Source organism: Rhinoderma darwinii, chromosome 7 (assembly GCF_050947455.1).
Source record: "Rhinoderma darwinii isolate aRhiDar2 chromosome 7, aRhiDar2.hap1, whole genome shotgun sequence".
In the NCBI taxonomy this organism is placed as follows: Eukaryota; Metazoa; Chordata; class Amphibia; order Anura; family Rhinodermatidae; genus Rhinoderma; species Rhinoderma darwinii.
Genome location: NC_134693.1, coordinates 55,822,535 through 55,838,751, shown reverse-complemented (window position 1 = coordinate 55,838,751; position 16,217 = coordinate 55,822,535). Strand labels below are relative to the sequence as shown.

The window sequence follows — 16,217 nt, the reverse complement described above, 5'->3', positions numbered from 1 at the left end:
TCTTATAATGTGGTGACAGAGCCTCTTTAAATACAGGGCCCAGCAGAAAGTATTCTACATGATAGGCTTCGATACAGGGCCCAACAGACAGAATCCATTCATATACTTACGCTCCTGAGTTGGGTCTGCTTTATCTCAGGTGCAGCGCTGGGTCCTGACGCCATTCAGCATCAGGGCATTACCTGTGCCGCGCATACAACACCCTGACACTGAATGGCGTCAGGACCCAGCGCTGCACCCGAGGTAAAGAGGACCGGGGAGGATAAGTATATGGAGAGTTTACACTGGCGGGCAGCGGTGTCACAGAGGGCGGAGTCACCAGCACACGCTGAGAAAAAAATTTGTCTCTGAATATTTGGCAAATATGGAACTGGAATGGCTGCACAGAGCCCTGGCCTTAACCCTATAGAAGACCTTTGAGATGAGATGGAACGATTACAAGCAAGACCTTTAGCACCGTATGACGCCTGGAGTATCGTGATCGGGCCAAATTTTTATTAATTGGGGTCATGCAACATTGTCACCCAGCATGCAAGAGCGTCTCTCCACACCCGATGTTAATCTGGACAGGGCAATATAACTCAACTGACATTTTAACATCAGCCTCTCATTCCTCCTAACCATCTAATTTTTCGCAGGGGTGTCTCACAAAACAGGAGGTGCTTATGCAAATAACCTCCCAAAATGGGCATTTATGGGATGTTTTGTGGGAATTCCCATGTGGATCGGGGGCAGGGCTTAAAATGTCCCGCAAATTATTTAAATGTTGGAAGGCATGGTGCCCGACCTCACGAATACTTCTTTGGGTAAATGGGTACAAATTCCAAGACGCATTTCAAATGTTGTAGAAGTCCTTCCCAGAAGAGTGGAGGCTGTTATAGCTGCAAAAGGAGGGGGATCCACTGCATATCAACTCCCATGATTTTGGAATGGAAATGTGCAACAAGCTCATATAGGTGCGATGGTCCAGTGTTCTTCATACACCGACTTGGTGAATAGTTATCTGTAGATGTTAGTCTTCTGCTTAGATTTCCTTCTGTTATTAATGTACATGAAGCTGAATGACACCCAGCAGCCGATACCGTGACTGGTCAGAGCATGGATAGAACTGCAAACCCAGACACGCTTCTGTAACCTAGGGATGAGACATGACGTCATCAATGTGAGACGGAAGGACTGCTGGCCGTGCGTCTACAACGTTGGATTTCACCTAGTGATCTCTTTTCCGCACAGCGACCTCTGCTGACCGGAACTAGAATTACTTTGTACGGAATGACGGTTTATTACCGAGCAAAATATTCAGCTGATAATGTTTGTGCCGAGAGCAGTGAAACGGCGGCAGGAGACCGAGGGAGCCGGCGGGAAGAAGAAGAGGGGGGCGGGAGAACTGAAATACCAGTCATCTATAATTAACACTATTTCCTCTGATTCAGGTCCAGATCTATTATCTGCTGCTCCCTGTTTGGCTTCACAACTTGCTGTCACTTCCCCTGATAATACCTTCCGCCCCAACTATACTGCAGCCTCCTTATCCACCTCCTGTGATGTTCCTCTCTCACCTCAGACTCGGTCTCCTGCTGCTGCAACACATGCAGCACCAACTGATGATGATGATGCTGCAATGCATGTCTCCCCATCTGACTCTGCTGCAACACCACATGCATTACCATCTGCAGCGAAACATGAACTACTATCTGCTGCAGCAAATGCACCGCCATTGGTCTCTGCCGCTGCACATTCACTGCCATCAGGCTCTGCTTCTGCAAAACATGCACCGCCATCTGTCCCTGTTGCAGCACATGCGCCGCCACCTGATGTGGCAGCACATGCGCCACCTGCAGCAGCACATGATTCTTCATCTTCACAGCACCCAACCTCTTCTGCGCCTCTATCTCCTGTGCCTCATCCTGCTCTTCTTCCAGCATCTACTGCTCTTACCTCATCCTTATTATCTACCCCTGATGCAGAGGATGAACCCATCAAATCATACAGCAAACTTCAGCGCTGGCCTCTCCAGGGAGAACCTGTATGTGTTGTATGTGGAAGATATGGAGAGTACATCTGTGACCAGACTGAGCATGATGTGTGTAGTCTGGAGTGTAAAGCCAAGGACTTACTGCAATGTACAGGGAAGTCCTATTCTGAAGACCCGACGTTCACTCATCAGCCTTTATCCTTCGTTAATAATGTAACCATAGAAAATGCTGTTGTGGAACATTTACCTTTCTCTAATCCAGATGACATTTTGGCTTTATTACCCCCTGGGCATCAATCCATGGAAGCAGAATCTTCCCAATCAAACAATTCAACCTACACCTACAAAGAGCACGAGTTTATCACCCAACTGGGCCAGGATCAGATAGACAATTTAAGACAGAAGCTTGGCTTATCTGTACAAGGAAAAGAGGTGTGCAGGCCAATTCTAGAGTTTGAGCATTGTAACTTTCCTCCCACACTTTGCACAAACCTGAAACGGGCTGGCTATGATGCGCCTACTCCCATCCAGATGCAGATGGTCCCTGTCGGCCTGATGGGAAGAGATATACTGGCAAGTGCTGACACAGGATCCGGAAAAACTGCTGCTTTCCTTCTTCCAGCAGTTGTCAGATGTATGGAACAGGTATTCTCTGGGGTTCAAGTAAAAACTCATGTGATTGTTCTTATAGGTAGACTAAAGGCCCTTTTACACCGGCCAATAATCGGCTGGTGCAGCGAGCACTGATCAACAAGAGATCGTCGATCGGCGCTCGCTTGCTCCTGTCACACTGAGCTATGGATGGGGACGAGCGGTTGTTACTCCGATCTCTCATCCAGATACGTTGTCATGTCGGCAGCGCGTCACCCTGTTTACACAGGGAGATGTGCTGCCGACAACGATAATATTTTACTTTTTTAAAACTATACGATCAGCTGATGATTGAGCGTTTGTGCGTTCATCTGCTGATCGCTCTTACACAGGGCAATTATCGGCAAGAGCGTTCTATGAACACTTGTCTGCCCGATCATCGCCCTGTATGCAGGTCAATCTCCATAGTAATGGATAGGAGATACTGAAGAGGCTGAGTGCTACCTCTGCCAGGAATGAGAACCCCCGTTCTTGGGATTATGAGGGTCCCAGAGGTCCAACCCTCACCTATCAAGCGCACATATATATATATATATATATATATATATATATAAAATGTGATGAGAAATCTTCTTTATTGACATTATTCAGACATGTTACAATAGTCCGATCAATGGGACTCCTATCTATATTCCCGGTCGCTCTACATTTAAATAAAACCTTAAAGTTCTCCCTAGTCATATATCTGGAGAATGACCGGGAACTTAACCCCTTGTTTTTAGGATTGTTGGGGATTGTAGTTGATTAAATAACAATTCCGCAGCACCTTTTCTTAGAATTCTGCATTGTGTCATTCCTCTGTTATTCCTCCTGGATATGTATGAATAAATTGACAATTGGGTGTTACCAATCCCCTTGTGTATAGGGCATGTCCCTATACAGTCTGGTAGGGACACGCCTCATTGACAAGGGGATTGGTAACACCCTGTTGTCAATTACGCCTTTATTGCCTTTTACGTTTGACCGGTTTAATGATTGTCCAGTTATGATCTTCTCTGACAATACAGCTGCTTAGTGCATGTTTATAGATGGTCTGTTTAAAAGATAGAAGGAAGACATGTTGTATAGCGGTAATCTCTAACCTGTGGCTCTCCCGTTGTCACAAGGAGGCCCTGACGCCTGAGAGTTTTCAACAGCTGGTGGGCCACTATTTGAGGCGGTGGGGAAAGGGACACTAGTGTAAAGTCTAGGAGGATAAATATAGATACCGGGAAGGAGTTTCATGAACCTTTTGTGTGTCTTCTGTTTAGAAGGACGCTCCAGCTGCGCTAATCCTTACACCCACGAGAGAGCTTGCTGTGCAGATAGAGAAACAGGCCCAAGAGCTGATGTTTAAACTTCCACAAATGAAGACCGCTTTACTTGTCGGTGGGATGCCATTACCACCCCAACTGCACCGACTGAGGCAAAATGTGCAGGTAATTGAACATGTCTCAATTTCCGCTACTGATAATGCAGTTGGTTTATTCATGTTTTCTGCTCACGGTCTTCGTTTAGTAGTTTTGGGGGAACATGTTTTTTCTTCTACAAAATATGTACAGTAAATGCATCAATTTCTGAGTCTGCTTTCCAAAACTGTCAGGTTTTCCATGCTACCTATCGCTAAGATCTAAGATAGAAGAAACGACTAAGGAGCCTCACACACGAGCGTGATCGGTCCGAGATATTGGGTCCGTAAGTCGGCCGCATTTACTGGACCGAACACACTGCAGGGAGCCGGGCTCCTAGCATCATAGTTATGTATGACGCTAGGTGTCCCTGCCTCCCCGCGGAACTACTGTCCCGTATTGAAAACAGGATTACAGTACGGGACAGTTGTCCTGCAGCAAAGCAGTGACACCTGGCATCGTACATAACTATGGCTGCATTTCCCTGCTCCCTGCAGTGTGTTCGGTCCGGGAAAGGCAGCCAACATACGGACCGAACACAGTCGTGTTTGAGGCTCCTAAATCTCATTCACTTTGCTTCTAGTGTAAATGCTGCGGAATTTCCACACAGAATTCCATTGTGAAAATTCTGCAGCATACACGCTTTGTGGGAACCCAGCCTAAAGGCCCTTTTACACATGCCAATTATCGGGCAAGTAAGCATTCAAAAAACGCTAGTTGCCGATAATTTCCCTGTGTAAACACGGCAGCGATCAACAGATGAACGTGCAAACGGTCGTTCATCAGCTGATCGTATCGTTTTAAATGTGTAAAATATTATCGTTGTCGGCAGCACATCTCCCTGTGTAAACAGGGAGACGTGCTGCCGATACAATACAAATGTATGGGGATGAGAGATCGGAATAAACAAGTGCTCGGCCCCATACTAGATCCTTGTGAGAGGAGCAAACGAGCGTCGATCAATGAGCTCTCATTGATCGTCGCTCCCTGCACTGCCAAAAGTACCTTAACCCCTTAGTGACCACCAATACGCCTTTTTTACGGCGGTCTAGTCTAAGTCCTGCAAGTCCCATGCAGGCTGGAGCAGGGTCTGCTTCACCTGCAAGGGACGCGATCGAAGTTTAACCCGTTAAATGCCGCGGTTGATATAGACCGCGGCATTTAAATAATTTACAGAGGGAGGGAGCACCCTCTCTCATCCATCGGTGGCCCGCAAATGCAATCGCGGGCCTCCGATGGGGTGCCATGGCAGCCGGGGGCCTGATAAAGGCTCCCAGGTCTGCTCAGGGCATATTCCTATTAGGATGTGCGGTGCTAAAAGGCAATAATGCCCTGGTATACTAAGTATACCACAGCATTATAGCAGCAATCTAAAGATCGCATAGTAAAGTCCCCTAATGGGGCTAATAAAAGAAGTAATAAATGTGAAATAAAAATTACAGTAAAAAAAATATAATTTTTTTTCCATAAAAAACAAGTCCCATGCACCCCAAACAGTAGCCATCAGAAGTAAGTCTCGTCCTGCAAAAAACACGCCCTCATGTCACTACATTGACGGAAAAATAAAAAAATGACGGCTCTTGTAAAGAGCAAAAAGCAAATAATTTTAGTTTTTAGTTCAAAAGAGTTTTTATTGTGCAAAAGTCGTAAAACATAAAAAAAACCTATGCATATGTGGTATCGTCGTAATCGTACCAACCCATAGAATAAAGGTAATGTGTTATTTACGCCGCACAGTGAATGGCGTGAATTTAAAACTCAGAGAACTATGGCAGAATTTCAGGGTTTTTTTTCTATTCCCCACTCCCCCAAAAAAAACAGTTAAGAAAAGTTAATCAAAATACGATATGTACCCCAAAATGGTGCCATTAAAAAGCAAAACTAATCCGGCAGAAAACAAGTCCTCATACAGCCTATGTCGAAGGAAGAATAAAAAAGTTACAGCTCTTTGAATTCAAAAATAAGTAAATTTTGCTCACAATTTTCTTAGGTTATTATTGCAACTCCTGGAAGACTTCTCGAAATCCTCAATCAACAGTCTGTAAACCTTGAAGAGCTGAAGATCCTGATACTGGATGAGGTATGTGAATTTGAATACTGGCATTGCTGTGATATTCCATATTTACTGTCCTTTAATATGTAAAATATTGTAGGCAGTTTCTTAATAAAATGCAGCGAGCGTCTGTGCTAAACCAGTTACCCTTCTTAATGTTTTATTGATCCAAAATGAAGCAACAGGATAACCGTCTGGAATATATTTTCATTTTGCAGGCAGATACTATGCTAAAGATGGGGTTCCAGCAGCAAGTGCTGGAGGTTTTGGAGAACACCCCCCTAGATCGCCAGACAGTCCTGGTGTCGGCCACCATTCCTGACAGCATTGAAAAGTTTGCGCAGCAGCTTTTGAGGGATCCAGTGCGGATAACTGTTGGCGAGAAGAACCAGCCATGCGCTAATGTTCGTCAGATTGTACTCTGGGTGGAAGAGCCTTCCAAGAAAAAAAAGCTGTTTGAAGTACTGAATGTAAGCATTTCATACAGCGTCCTCGTTGAAGCAGTACTAGATAATTTTATCATAATGTTTAGCCATTTCTTAGTTCTATCTGTGTCTAGAAAATCAGGTTAACAACCCGTGTGGACACTGTCAGGGTACGTTCGCAACCGATTTAATTGCAGAAAACCCGCAGCGTATTACAGTAGCAGCGAACAAATCTCATCAACACACTTTGGAAAAAATCAGCCGAAAACCCGTTCATAAATTGACCTGCGATGCGTTTTGTTTTAATCCGCAGCATGCCAATTTATTTTTCGGAATCGCTGCTCTTCCGTTGCAGTTTTTCACTATTGAATTCAATGGGAAGGTAAAACCTGCAATACATAGCAAGTATTTCGATTTTTACGGTGGAAAAGTAACGATTCCGCTGTAGGCCGGTCTTCTGGGATAACTTTTCATCTTGTGACTGCCGCAGCGTTATCCCAGGAGGACGGGCTGCACGGAGAACAGAAGAAAGTGTCGCTATCACAACGGAGAACGGGGTTAGTATTAACTTTTTTTTTTTTTCGAGCAGTCTTTCCGCAGTGGAGTTTTCACCCGAAAATCTGCACCACAATTTGGTGCAGGTTTCTCAGACGGAGTTCCCTGCGGGTTCCAGGGCGGATATGCTGAGTACTTTTACCCAGTGTATCTGCCCTGTGTGAACATAGCCTTATGGTAGCCATATCGGTTATTACCCAGCTTTTGCAAGAAACAGATAAAACTCCAAAAACGTAAAAGTTCACGCAAGTGGACAAGTTTTTCTATTTAAAAAGTAAGTAGTTTAGTTCGTACAGCCAATTCACAAACGTTTTTGAATGTTACACAACTGTCAGCTTGGCAGGATTGTGGCGTAGCCGATATGACCATTTTCAATGCTCACTAGCCCGCCACTGATACCCAATTCTTCCAGCGGGCATTCATTCATTTTTCCATTCCCTGTATACATATATTGCTGGTAGAATTGCAATCTCATCGCGAGGCACGGATGGGCTGACAGAGTTAAATGTCGTGACCAGAAGCTTCTCTGAACCCGGCCCGTACAGCATAAGCCCAGCTGTCAATCACAGCCGGTCTCCTGCTGTTGACCAAGGCAATCCATGACATTCAGTTACGTCACGGTGTATTAAGGGGTTAAACACTCTTCATAGCCTTTAATGGGGGTTTCTCATTTGCGAATGGATGAAATAGTACATGTTTGGCTTTTGAAATACGCACATTTTATACGCTCATGTATATAGCCTCATAGATTAACATTAGTTACGTATTCGGCATCATTCACATGGCAGTATTTTGGTCTGTATTACATGTTCAATAGGAACCTCTGTCAGATTCTGCAAAAAATCTAGGGAAAAATAGCGCAGCATGCAGCGCTATTTTGTCGAGGAAAATGACGGAACGTTTTCGTTGTTCTCCTATGACGGAACAGAGCATTGAAAATAAAAACTGCTGATATGAACTAAAGAATACGCTCGTGTGAAAGTGGCCTCACATCAAGCCTTTCTCTCAATAGGACTCAAAGCTTTTCCAGCCTCCTGTACTGGTGTTTGTGGATTGCCGGCTGGGAGCAGATCTGCTCAGTGAAGCTGTCCGTAAGATTACCGAATTAGAATGTGTTGCAATACATTCCGAAAAACCCCAGTCAGAAAGGACTAAGATATTACAGGTAAAATCGTTTGTGATGGATACTTACAGGGTAATGGGGGGGACCAAACATTATTAACAGTGTACACACTGCAGTATGTGAGTACACTCGCTAATATACACTCCGGTCCCCGACGCGCTGATTCTGAGATTTTTATAGTGCTGCCGGGGAACCGGAGGTGTAGTTCCACAGCTTCATTTGATGGAAATTCGACTCCTCGTAACATGACCGACCCCGCTGTACTCTATCTACAAGCAGTAGTACAGCGAGTACACAGAGTACAGCGGGGCCGGTTACGTGATGAAAGCTGTGCAACTAGACTTCCGGTCCCCCGGCAGTGCTATAAAAATCTATGAAAATCTCTGAATCAGTGCGATGTACTCACATACTGCAGTGAGTACTCTGCTAATAATTGTTGGTCCCCACATAACCCATTTAAAGAGGCTCTGTCACCAGATTTTGCCACCCCTATCTGCTATTGCAGCAGATCGGCGCTGCAATGTAGATTACAGTAACGTTTTTTATTTTTTAAAAACGAGCATTTTTGGCCAAGTTATGACCATTTTCGTATTTATGCAAATGAGGCTTGCAAAAGTACAACTGGGCGTGTTGAAAAGTAAAAGTACAACTGGGCGTGTATTATGTGCGTACATCGGGGCGTGTTTACTACTTTTACTAGCTGGGCGCTCTGATGAGAAGTATCATCCACTTCTCTTCACAACGCCCAGCTTCTGGCAGTGCAGATCTGTGCCGTCACTCACAGGTCCTGCATCGTGTCGGCCACATCGGCACCAGAGGCTACAGTTGATTCTGCAGCAGCATCAGCGTTTGCAGGTAAGTAGCTACATCGACTTACCTGCAAACGCCGATGCTGCTGCAGAATCATCTGTAGCCTCTGGTGCCGATGTGTCCTCGCTCGTCCGACACGATGCAGGACCTGGGGCAGGAAGTGAGTGACGTCACAGCGTGATCTCTGGAGAACACGGCTGTGTCTGCACTGCCAGAAGCTGGGTGTTCTGAAGAGAAGTGGATGATACTTCTATACACAACGCCCAGCTAGTAAAAGTAGTAAACACGCCCCGATGTACGCACATAATACACGCCCAGTTGTACTTTTACTTTTCAACACGCCCAGTTGTACTTTTGCAAGCCTCATTTGCATAAATACAAAAATGGTCATAACTTGGCCAAAAATGCTCGTTTTTTAAAAATAAAAACGTTACTGTAATCTACATTGCAGCGCCTATCTGCTGCAATAGCAGATAGGGGTTGCAAAATCTGGTGACAGAGCCTCTTTAAAGGGGTTTTCCGATTCTCAAAAAAGAAAGCAGAAAAAAAAGTTCCCTCCAAAACATGGTTAACATACTTAACCCCTTAATGACCAGCCTATTTTAGACGTTAATGACCAAGCTATTTTTTAAGTTTTTCCATCGTCGCATTCCAAGAGCTATAACTTTTTTATTTTTGCGTCGACATAGCGGTATAAGGTCTTGTTTTTTGCGGGACAAGTTGTATTTTTTAATAGCACCATTTTGAGGTACATATTATTTATTGATTAACTTTTCTTAACTTTTTTTGGGGGGGGAATAGAAAAAATCTGAAATTTCGCCACTCTTTTTTTGCATCCTAAATCTACGCCGTTTACCGTGTGGTATAAATAACACAATAACTTTATTCAGCGGGTTGTTACGATTGCAACGATACCAAATTTGTATAGTTTTTGTATGTTTTACTACTTTTACACAGTAAAAACGCTTTTTTTTTCAAAATTATTTGTTTTTGTGTCTCCATATTTGAAGAGCCGTAACGTTTTTATTTTTTCGCCGATGCAGTTGTATGAGGGCTTTTTTTTTGCGGGACGACTTGTAGTTTTTATTTGGTACCATTTTGGAGTAGATGCGACTTTTTGATCACTTTTTAATCAAATTTTTTTAAAGTCAGGATTCACAGAAAACAGCAATTTTTCCATCTTTTTTTATTTAATTTTTTACGGCGTTAACCGTGCGGGTTAAGTAATGTAATAGATTTATAGTTGGGGTCGTTACGGACGCGGCGATATCAAATATGTGTAACTTTTTTACTTTTATTTTGGTTTTTTTAATACTAAAGCAGTTTGTAAGGGGAAAAAGTGGGTTTTTCATTTTTTTTTCACATTTTTTTTAAATTAGGGGACTTTAATATGCGATTCTGCGATCGCTATTATAATACACTGCAATACTTCTGTATTGCAGTGTATTATGCCTGTCCGTTTAAAACGGACAGGCATCTGCTAGGTCATGCCTGCGGCATGATCTAGCAGGCATTCATTACAGGCAGACCTGGGGGCCTTTATTAGGCCCCCGGCTGCCATGGGAGACACTGACACTCGGCGATCGTATCGCCGGGTGTCGGTGGGAGAGAGAGGGAGCTCCCTCCCTCTCTCCAAAACCACTCAGATGCGGTGCTCACTATTGAGCACCGCATCTGAGGGGTTAAACGGGTGAGATCGATACTAATATCGATCTCACACGGCAGAGCAGGGACGCTCCCAGCCCTCAGCTACCTCTGGCAGCTGAGAGCAGGGAGATGTGACAGCTTCCTGCTCTGTTTACTTATTCTGATGCCGCGACGTAAAAAGTCTATGGCATCGGAATAAGGCCCGTTAGTGACCGACGTAAAAAGACTATGGGCCGGTCACTAACGGGTTAAAGGCTATGTAAACCTTTGAAACCGTTTTTATCAATCAGTGTGTTTTGTGCAAGTTTATAATTCGTTTTTATTAAAAAATATTTTTACTTTGAGATAAAGCTGCTTTGTATCCTGTATGCAGAGCAGCTGTATCGTGCGCGAAGACTTTAATCCGTCAGGTCCACGGGACTGACAGGTTCAGTGTCAGCGGGTCCTGTGTGTCTCTGACATGCAGGATCCACCTGTAATCGATCTTATCTAAGTTATGAACTTAGAGGTGATCGATAGCAGCTTGATCCTGCGTGTCAGAGCCGCCGACACTGAATCAGTTAGCCCCGCAGACCTGACGCGTAGAGGATTCAGCGTGAGATACAGTATACAAAGCAGCTATATCTCAAAAAGTAAAAGTAATTTTTCATAAAAACTAATTCTAAACTTGCACAAAACACACTGATTGACCTAATATATATATATTAGTTAAATTTTCGCTTTCAAAGGTTTACATAGCCTTTAAAACAGTAAGTTTTAAAAATGTTTTTGTTTTTTACCTTTATCCCTGCTTTAAGCGCGCACAGTTGTTATAATAGTCTTCTTTCTGATGTGGGGTGTTTTAGTCGTTTCCGTATTAGGCTGATGAATGTTGGACTCGAAAAGCCGCTTTAATGTGTTATTACCAAATTAGACATTTATGGCATATCCACGTGATTCCAGGTCAGGACTAAGTGGAGAGGAGGCCACGTTTGCATATGGCTCTCTCCCTTATGTTCTATGGGAGTTACAGAAACAGCCAAGCAAGCATGCCCCCTCACCACTTAGTCCCCGTCTGGTGAGCCGGTCAGCAGCACCTTGATGTAGGTGCGGGTCCCAGTGCTGTCAGATATTTTTGGCATATCTGTGGATAACAAAGACAATAAATGTCTAAATTGGGAATAATCCTTTAATCTTTGCAAGCCAGGTATGGAATGTTGGAAAATTGTTTCTTGGAATAACGCATGTATTTCTATTTTTACAGGGATTACTACAAGGGGAGTATGATGTTGTTGTTAGCACTGGTGTCCTAGGCAGAGGTTTGGATTTAGTACATGTGAAGTTAGTTGTGAATTTTGACATGCCATCAAGCATGGATGAATATGTCCACCAGGTGAGGAGGTATCACATGATTAATACATTTGCTTGCTGTTTAACTCCTAGATGACAATACTTCTATTTACATTCCAGCTGCTGATGCCCTGTACAGCTGCCCTGTCTTTTTTAACCCCTTCCGGACATCCGCCGTATATATACGCAGTACCATTACTATGAGGTGATGGTGCTGGCTCAGAAGCCGAGCCTGCACCATCACTGAAGGGTGACAACTGTATTATACAGCTGGCACCCTCCTGTAACCGCCAGGACCGGAGCTTTTCTCAATAGAGCACGCAGCATGAGGGGTTTTAACCCGAACGGCAACCCAGCGATGCATCTGCTGGGTTGCTATGGCAATCGGAGGACAAATAATGGCCTCCGTGTCTGCCTTCTACGGAAGCCATCAAGGGGTGTAGTTTCTCAAATGGATTCACTTTTGGGGTGTTTCCACTAAACTAGTACTACAGGGGCTCAGCAAATGAGACAAGGCGCTGAGAAACCATTCCAAAATCCAAATGGTGCTCCTTCCCTTCTGAGCCCTACCGTGTGTCAAAACGGCCGTTTAGGACCACATATGGAGTATTGTTTTACTTGGGAGAAATTGCTTTACAAATGTTGTGGTGCTTTTTGTCCTTAAGTCCTTGTGGAAATGAAAAAAAAATTAGCTAAACCTACATTTTCTTTGAAAAAAATTTAGATTTTTATTTTCACGACCTAATTCCAATAATTTCTGCAAAACACCTGTGGGGTCTAATTGCCCACTATAGCCCTAGATAATTTCCTCAAGGGGTGTAGTTTCCAAAATGGGGTCACTTGTTGGGGGGGTTTCCACTGTTTTGGCACCGCAAGACCTCTTCAAACCTGACATGGTGCCTAAAATAATAAATTTTAATAAAAAGGAGGCCCCAAAATCTACTAGGTGCTCTTTTGCTTCTGAGGCCTGTGTTTTAGACCAGTAGCACATTAGGGCCACATGTGGGATATTTCCTAAAACTGAAATCTGGGCAATAAATATTGAGTTGCGTTTATCTGGTAAAACCTTCTGTGTTATAAAAAAAAAAAAGGATTAAAAATGAATTTCTGCAAAAAAAAATCAAGTTTGTAAATTTCACCTCTACTTTGCTTTAATTCTTGTGAAACGCCTAAAGGTTTAAGAAACGTTCTAAATGCTGTTTTGAATACTTTGAGAGGGGCCGTTTTTAAAATGGGGTGACTTATTGGGGGTTTCTAATATATAAGGCCCTCAAAGCCAATTCACAACTGAACTGGTCCCTGAAACAATAGCCTTTTGAAATATTCTTGAAAATGTGAGAAATTGCTGCTAAAGTTCTAAGTTTGGAACGGCCTAAAAAAATAAAAGGATGGTCAAAAAACTATGCCGATCTAAAGTAGACGTATGGGGGACGTTAATTAGCAACAAATTGTGTGGTATAACTGCCGGTCTTACAAACAGATACATTTAAATTTTAAAAAATGCAAGATTTTGCAATTTTTCGCTACATTTTGGTGTTTTTCACAATTAAATACTGAATGTATCGAGCAAACTTTGCCAGTAACATAAAGTCCAATGTGTCATGAGATTGGGCTGAAACAGTATCTTCTGAAGTGACAGGGAGTGGAAATGATCAGATCCCTGTCACAAAAAATGCTAAACACAGTGCTAAAAGTGAGTGGTGTTTAGCAGTCGGACCTGAATGTAAAAAGCGTCCCTCCTGCGTTCGGGCCGTTGCCATGGAAGCCCATGATGTTGCAATAATGTCGAGGGCCTCCAACTCTCACATAGGGCAGAGAAGCATGCTGGGAGTACATGATCTGTGTCCTTCCAGAATTCCCTTTTGTGCAGATCACTGGTAATAGTTTAGATTTATTGGCCAGCAGGCATAGGATCAATATTATCTGTGATCTGCGTACAGAGGAATTCCGGGATAACACAGTATATGTTTTCCCAATTTGCTCCAGTAAAAGTAAGTAAGTAAAAAGTAAGAAGCAACAATAATAATTATAAAAAAATAAAATAAACTATGTGAAACCTATTCTTCAACCTACCTGCACCGCTAGGGACCATCCTCTGTGACATTGATGTATCTTACATGACTTCATGGACCCATATAATAATGCATCTATATCACAGGATATATGCTATATCAAATCCAAACAAATGACCTATAAATTGTTTTAGTTTCCATTACTGTGGGGATCCAGTTTGTTGAAAACCCTAGTAGACTGCGCTTTTCAATACAGTTAATTTTTTTAATTAAATAATACCAATGTATACCGGCCAAACGTGTGTGAAATGGATACTCTTGGCATATGCTTGGACGATGGTAGACTATGGGATTTCCGGAGCCCTTTCCAATGTATGTGACAAACATCGAGCCCAAGTGCAGTCCTTACAGAGCCAAGGAATTATACATTTTTGCTTGCACAGTGTGTGTGAACAAGTGAATTTCCACCAAGGTGCACCATTAAAAATGACACTAAGCAATTTTAATATGTATTTCTTACCAGGATTGCTCTGTACAATGAAGAGTGATTCCATAGTTGCTCTCCAGGCGCCATCCGAATACAAATGGCGTCTATAGAATAATGCAATTCCTGTCTAACATGATAACAATTACGGTAATTGTTGAGAAGATATGGGCAGCAATATTTTACGGGCTACAAAGAGTAAGACAAAACCATGACATAGGCCAGACATGCGTAAAAATAGTAAAATAATAAGTGCGTGATTATAATTGAACGTCAAAATGATGTCCCAGTACAGGGCTTTATGTTCCCTTGCGTGGATAATGATTGGATATTGTGGGCACGTAACGTTATGTCCCTGTGACCTAGTCCATGTGCTGGTCTGAAGGGTGGCTGGGTGGGACTGGAGCAGAATTTGGACAGGTCTATTAGACGTATTCTTTATTTTAGTTTTTTTTACATTTATTTTTTTAATGTAACCTAATTGAAAATATCTTATTTATAAAATTATTAAAAAGGATTTTCCGGGATTCTAGTATTTTTCTACTAATTACATAACGGTCTTGGCGTAATGGGAAAAAAATAATGTGTCAACCATAATGACGTCATGTCCATCAAACTTGTGACAGTCATGTGACCACATCATCCGATGGCTCTATTAGATAGAGTGCTCACGTGACATCACTATGGATGCGGTCTTATCGTGTACTCATGGACAAAACATTTTTAAAAGACATATATTAGGTATTTTAGCAGAGCAACAGTAGAAGTAAGAAGTAATTAGCACAAATTTGTCATATGTTTATGTAATTTCTTACTGATGTTTCTTTCAAGATCGGAAGAGCAGGAAGACTGGGTCACAGAGGAACGGCTATTACATTTATCAACAAGAACAACAAAAACCTCTTCTGGGATCTGGTGAAGAGAGTGCAGCCGACAGGTTCACTGCTCCCCCCACAGCTCCTCCATTCGCCATATGTTCTGGAGCAGAAGCGAGTAGAACAGAAAAAGCATCGTGACCGAAACAAGTTGGTCACAGGAGATCAGATCCTTGATCTCATCCGAAAACACGACAAACAAAAAGCACACAAGTGACTACACTGCTCACAATCCGGAACACATAGGCGAGTTGTATAGAAGGAACATTTTATGTTTTTTGTTTTTTTTTAGTTCTTGGGTAATTTTTGCTTTCTCACGAACAGTATTTTTCTCTCGTTATTGAGAGTTGCCTCGCTGATAATTAAATAAATTTTTTGTGAATTTCTTGTGTGAAAAGTTATTTGCGATTATGTAAATCTTTCGAAATATTGGTTAGTTGGTCCATGCAATTACCCCCTTAGTGACCAGCCTATTTTAGGCCCTAATGACCGAGCTATTTTTATTTTTTTTTTTTATTTTTTCTATAGTCGCATTCAAAGAGCTATAACTTTTTTTTATTTTTCAGTTCACCTAGCTGTATGAGGTCTTGTTTTTTGCAGGATTAGTTGTACTTTTTAATGGCACCATTTTGGGGTACTTATCATTTTTTGATTAGCTTTGATTAACTTTTTTGGGGGGGGGGGATAGAAAAAAACCCTGAAATTCCGACATTATTTTATGTGTTTTAAAGGGAACCTGTCACCAGCATTTCACCTATTGAACTTTACATATCCCTCACTGGCCGCTGCTATAATAAGTTCATTACCGTTATCCCCTCTCCTAAACTCATCCTCCTACTGTAAAAAACGGTCTGCAAACATTTTGCGCTTTTTATCATAATAATCCGGTG

General features: G+C 42.7%; 1 protein-coding gene across 1 annotated transcript; it reads left to right on the top strand.

The window, feature by feature from the left end:
• The first annotated feature begins 1,136 nt into the window (after positions 1-1,136).
• DDX59 (DEAD-box helicase 59) lies at positions 1,137-15,681 on the top strand. The gene is made up of 7 exons (XM_075833393.1): positions 1,137-2,620; positions 3,877-4,044; positions 6,005-6,094; positions 6,286-6,537; positions 8,060-8,212; positions 11,871-11,999; positions 15,284-15,681. Exons 1-7 carry the CDS (start codon positions 1,310-1,312, stop codon positions 15,542-15,544), a joined length of 2,364 nt encoding a protein of 787 aa, XP_075689508.1. The 5' UTR covers positions 1,137-1,309; the 3' UTR covers positions 15,545-15,681.
• Positions 15,682-16,217: the final 536 nt, after the last annotated feature.

Coding starts and splice junctions, on each gene's coding strand:
- DDX59 (XM_075833393.1), top strand. CDS start 1,310: ATGTTTGTGCCGAGAGCAGTGAAACGGCGGCAGGAGACCGAGGGAGCC. Junction 2,621..3,876: donor TTGTCAGATGTATGGAACAG/GTATTCTCTGGG, acceptor TCTTCTGTTTAG/AAGGACGCTCCAGCTGCGCT. Junction 8,213..11,870: donor AAAGGACTAAGATATTACAG/GTAAAATCGTTT, acceptor CTATTTTTACAG/GGATTACTACAAGGGGAGTA.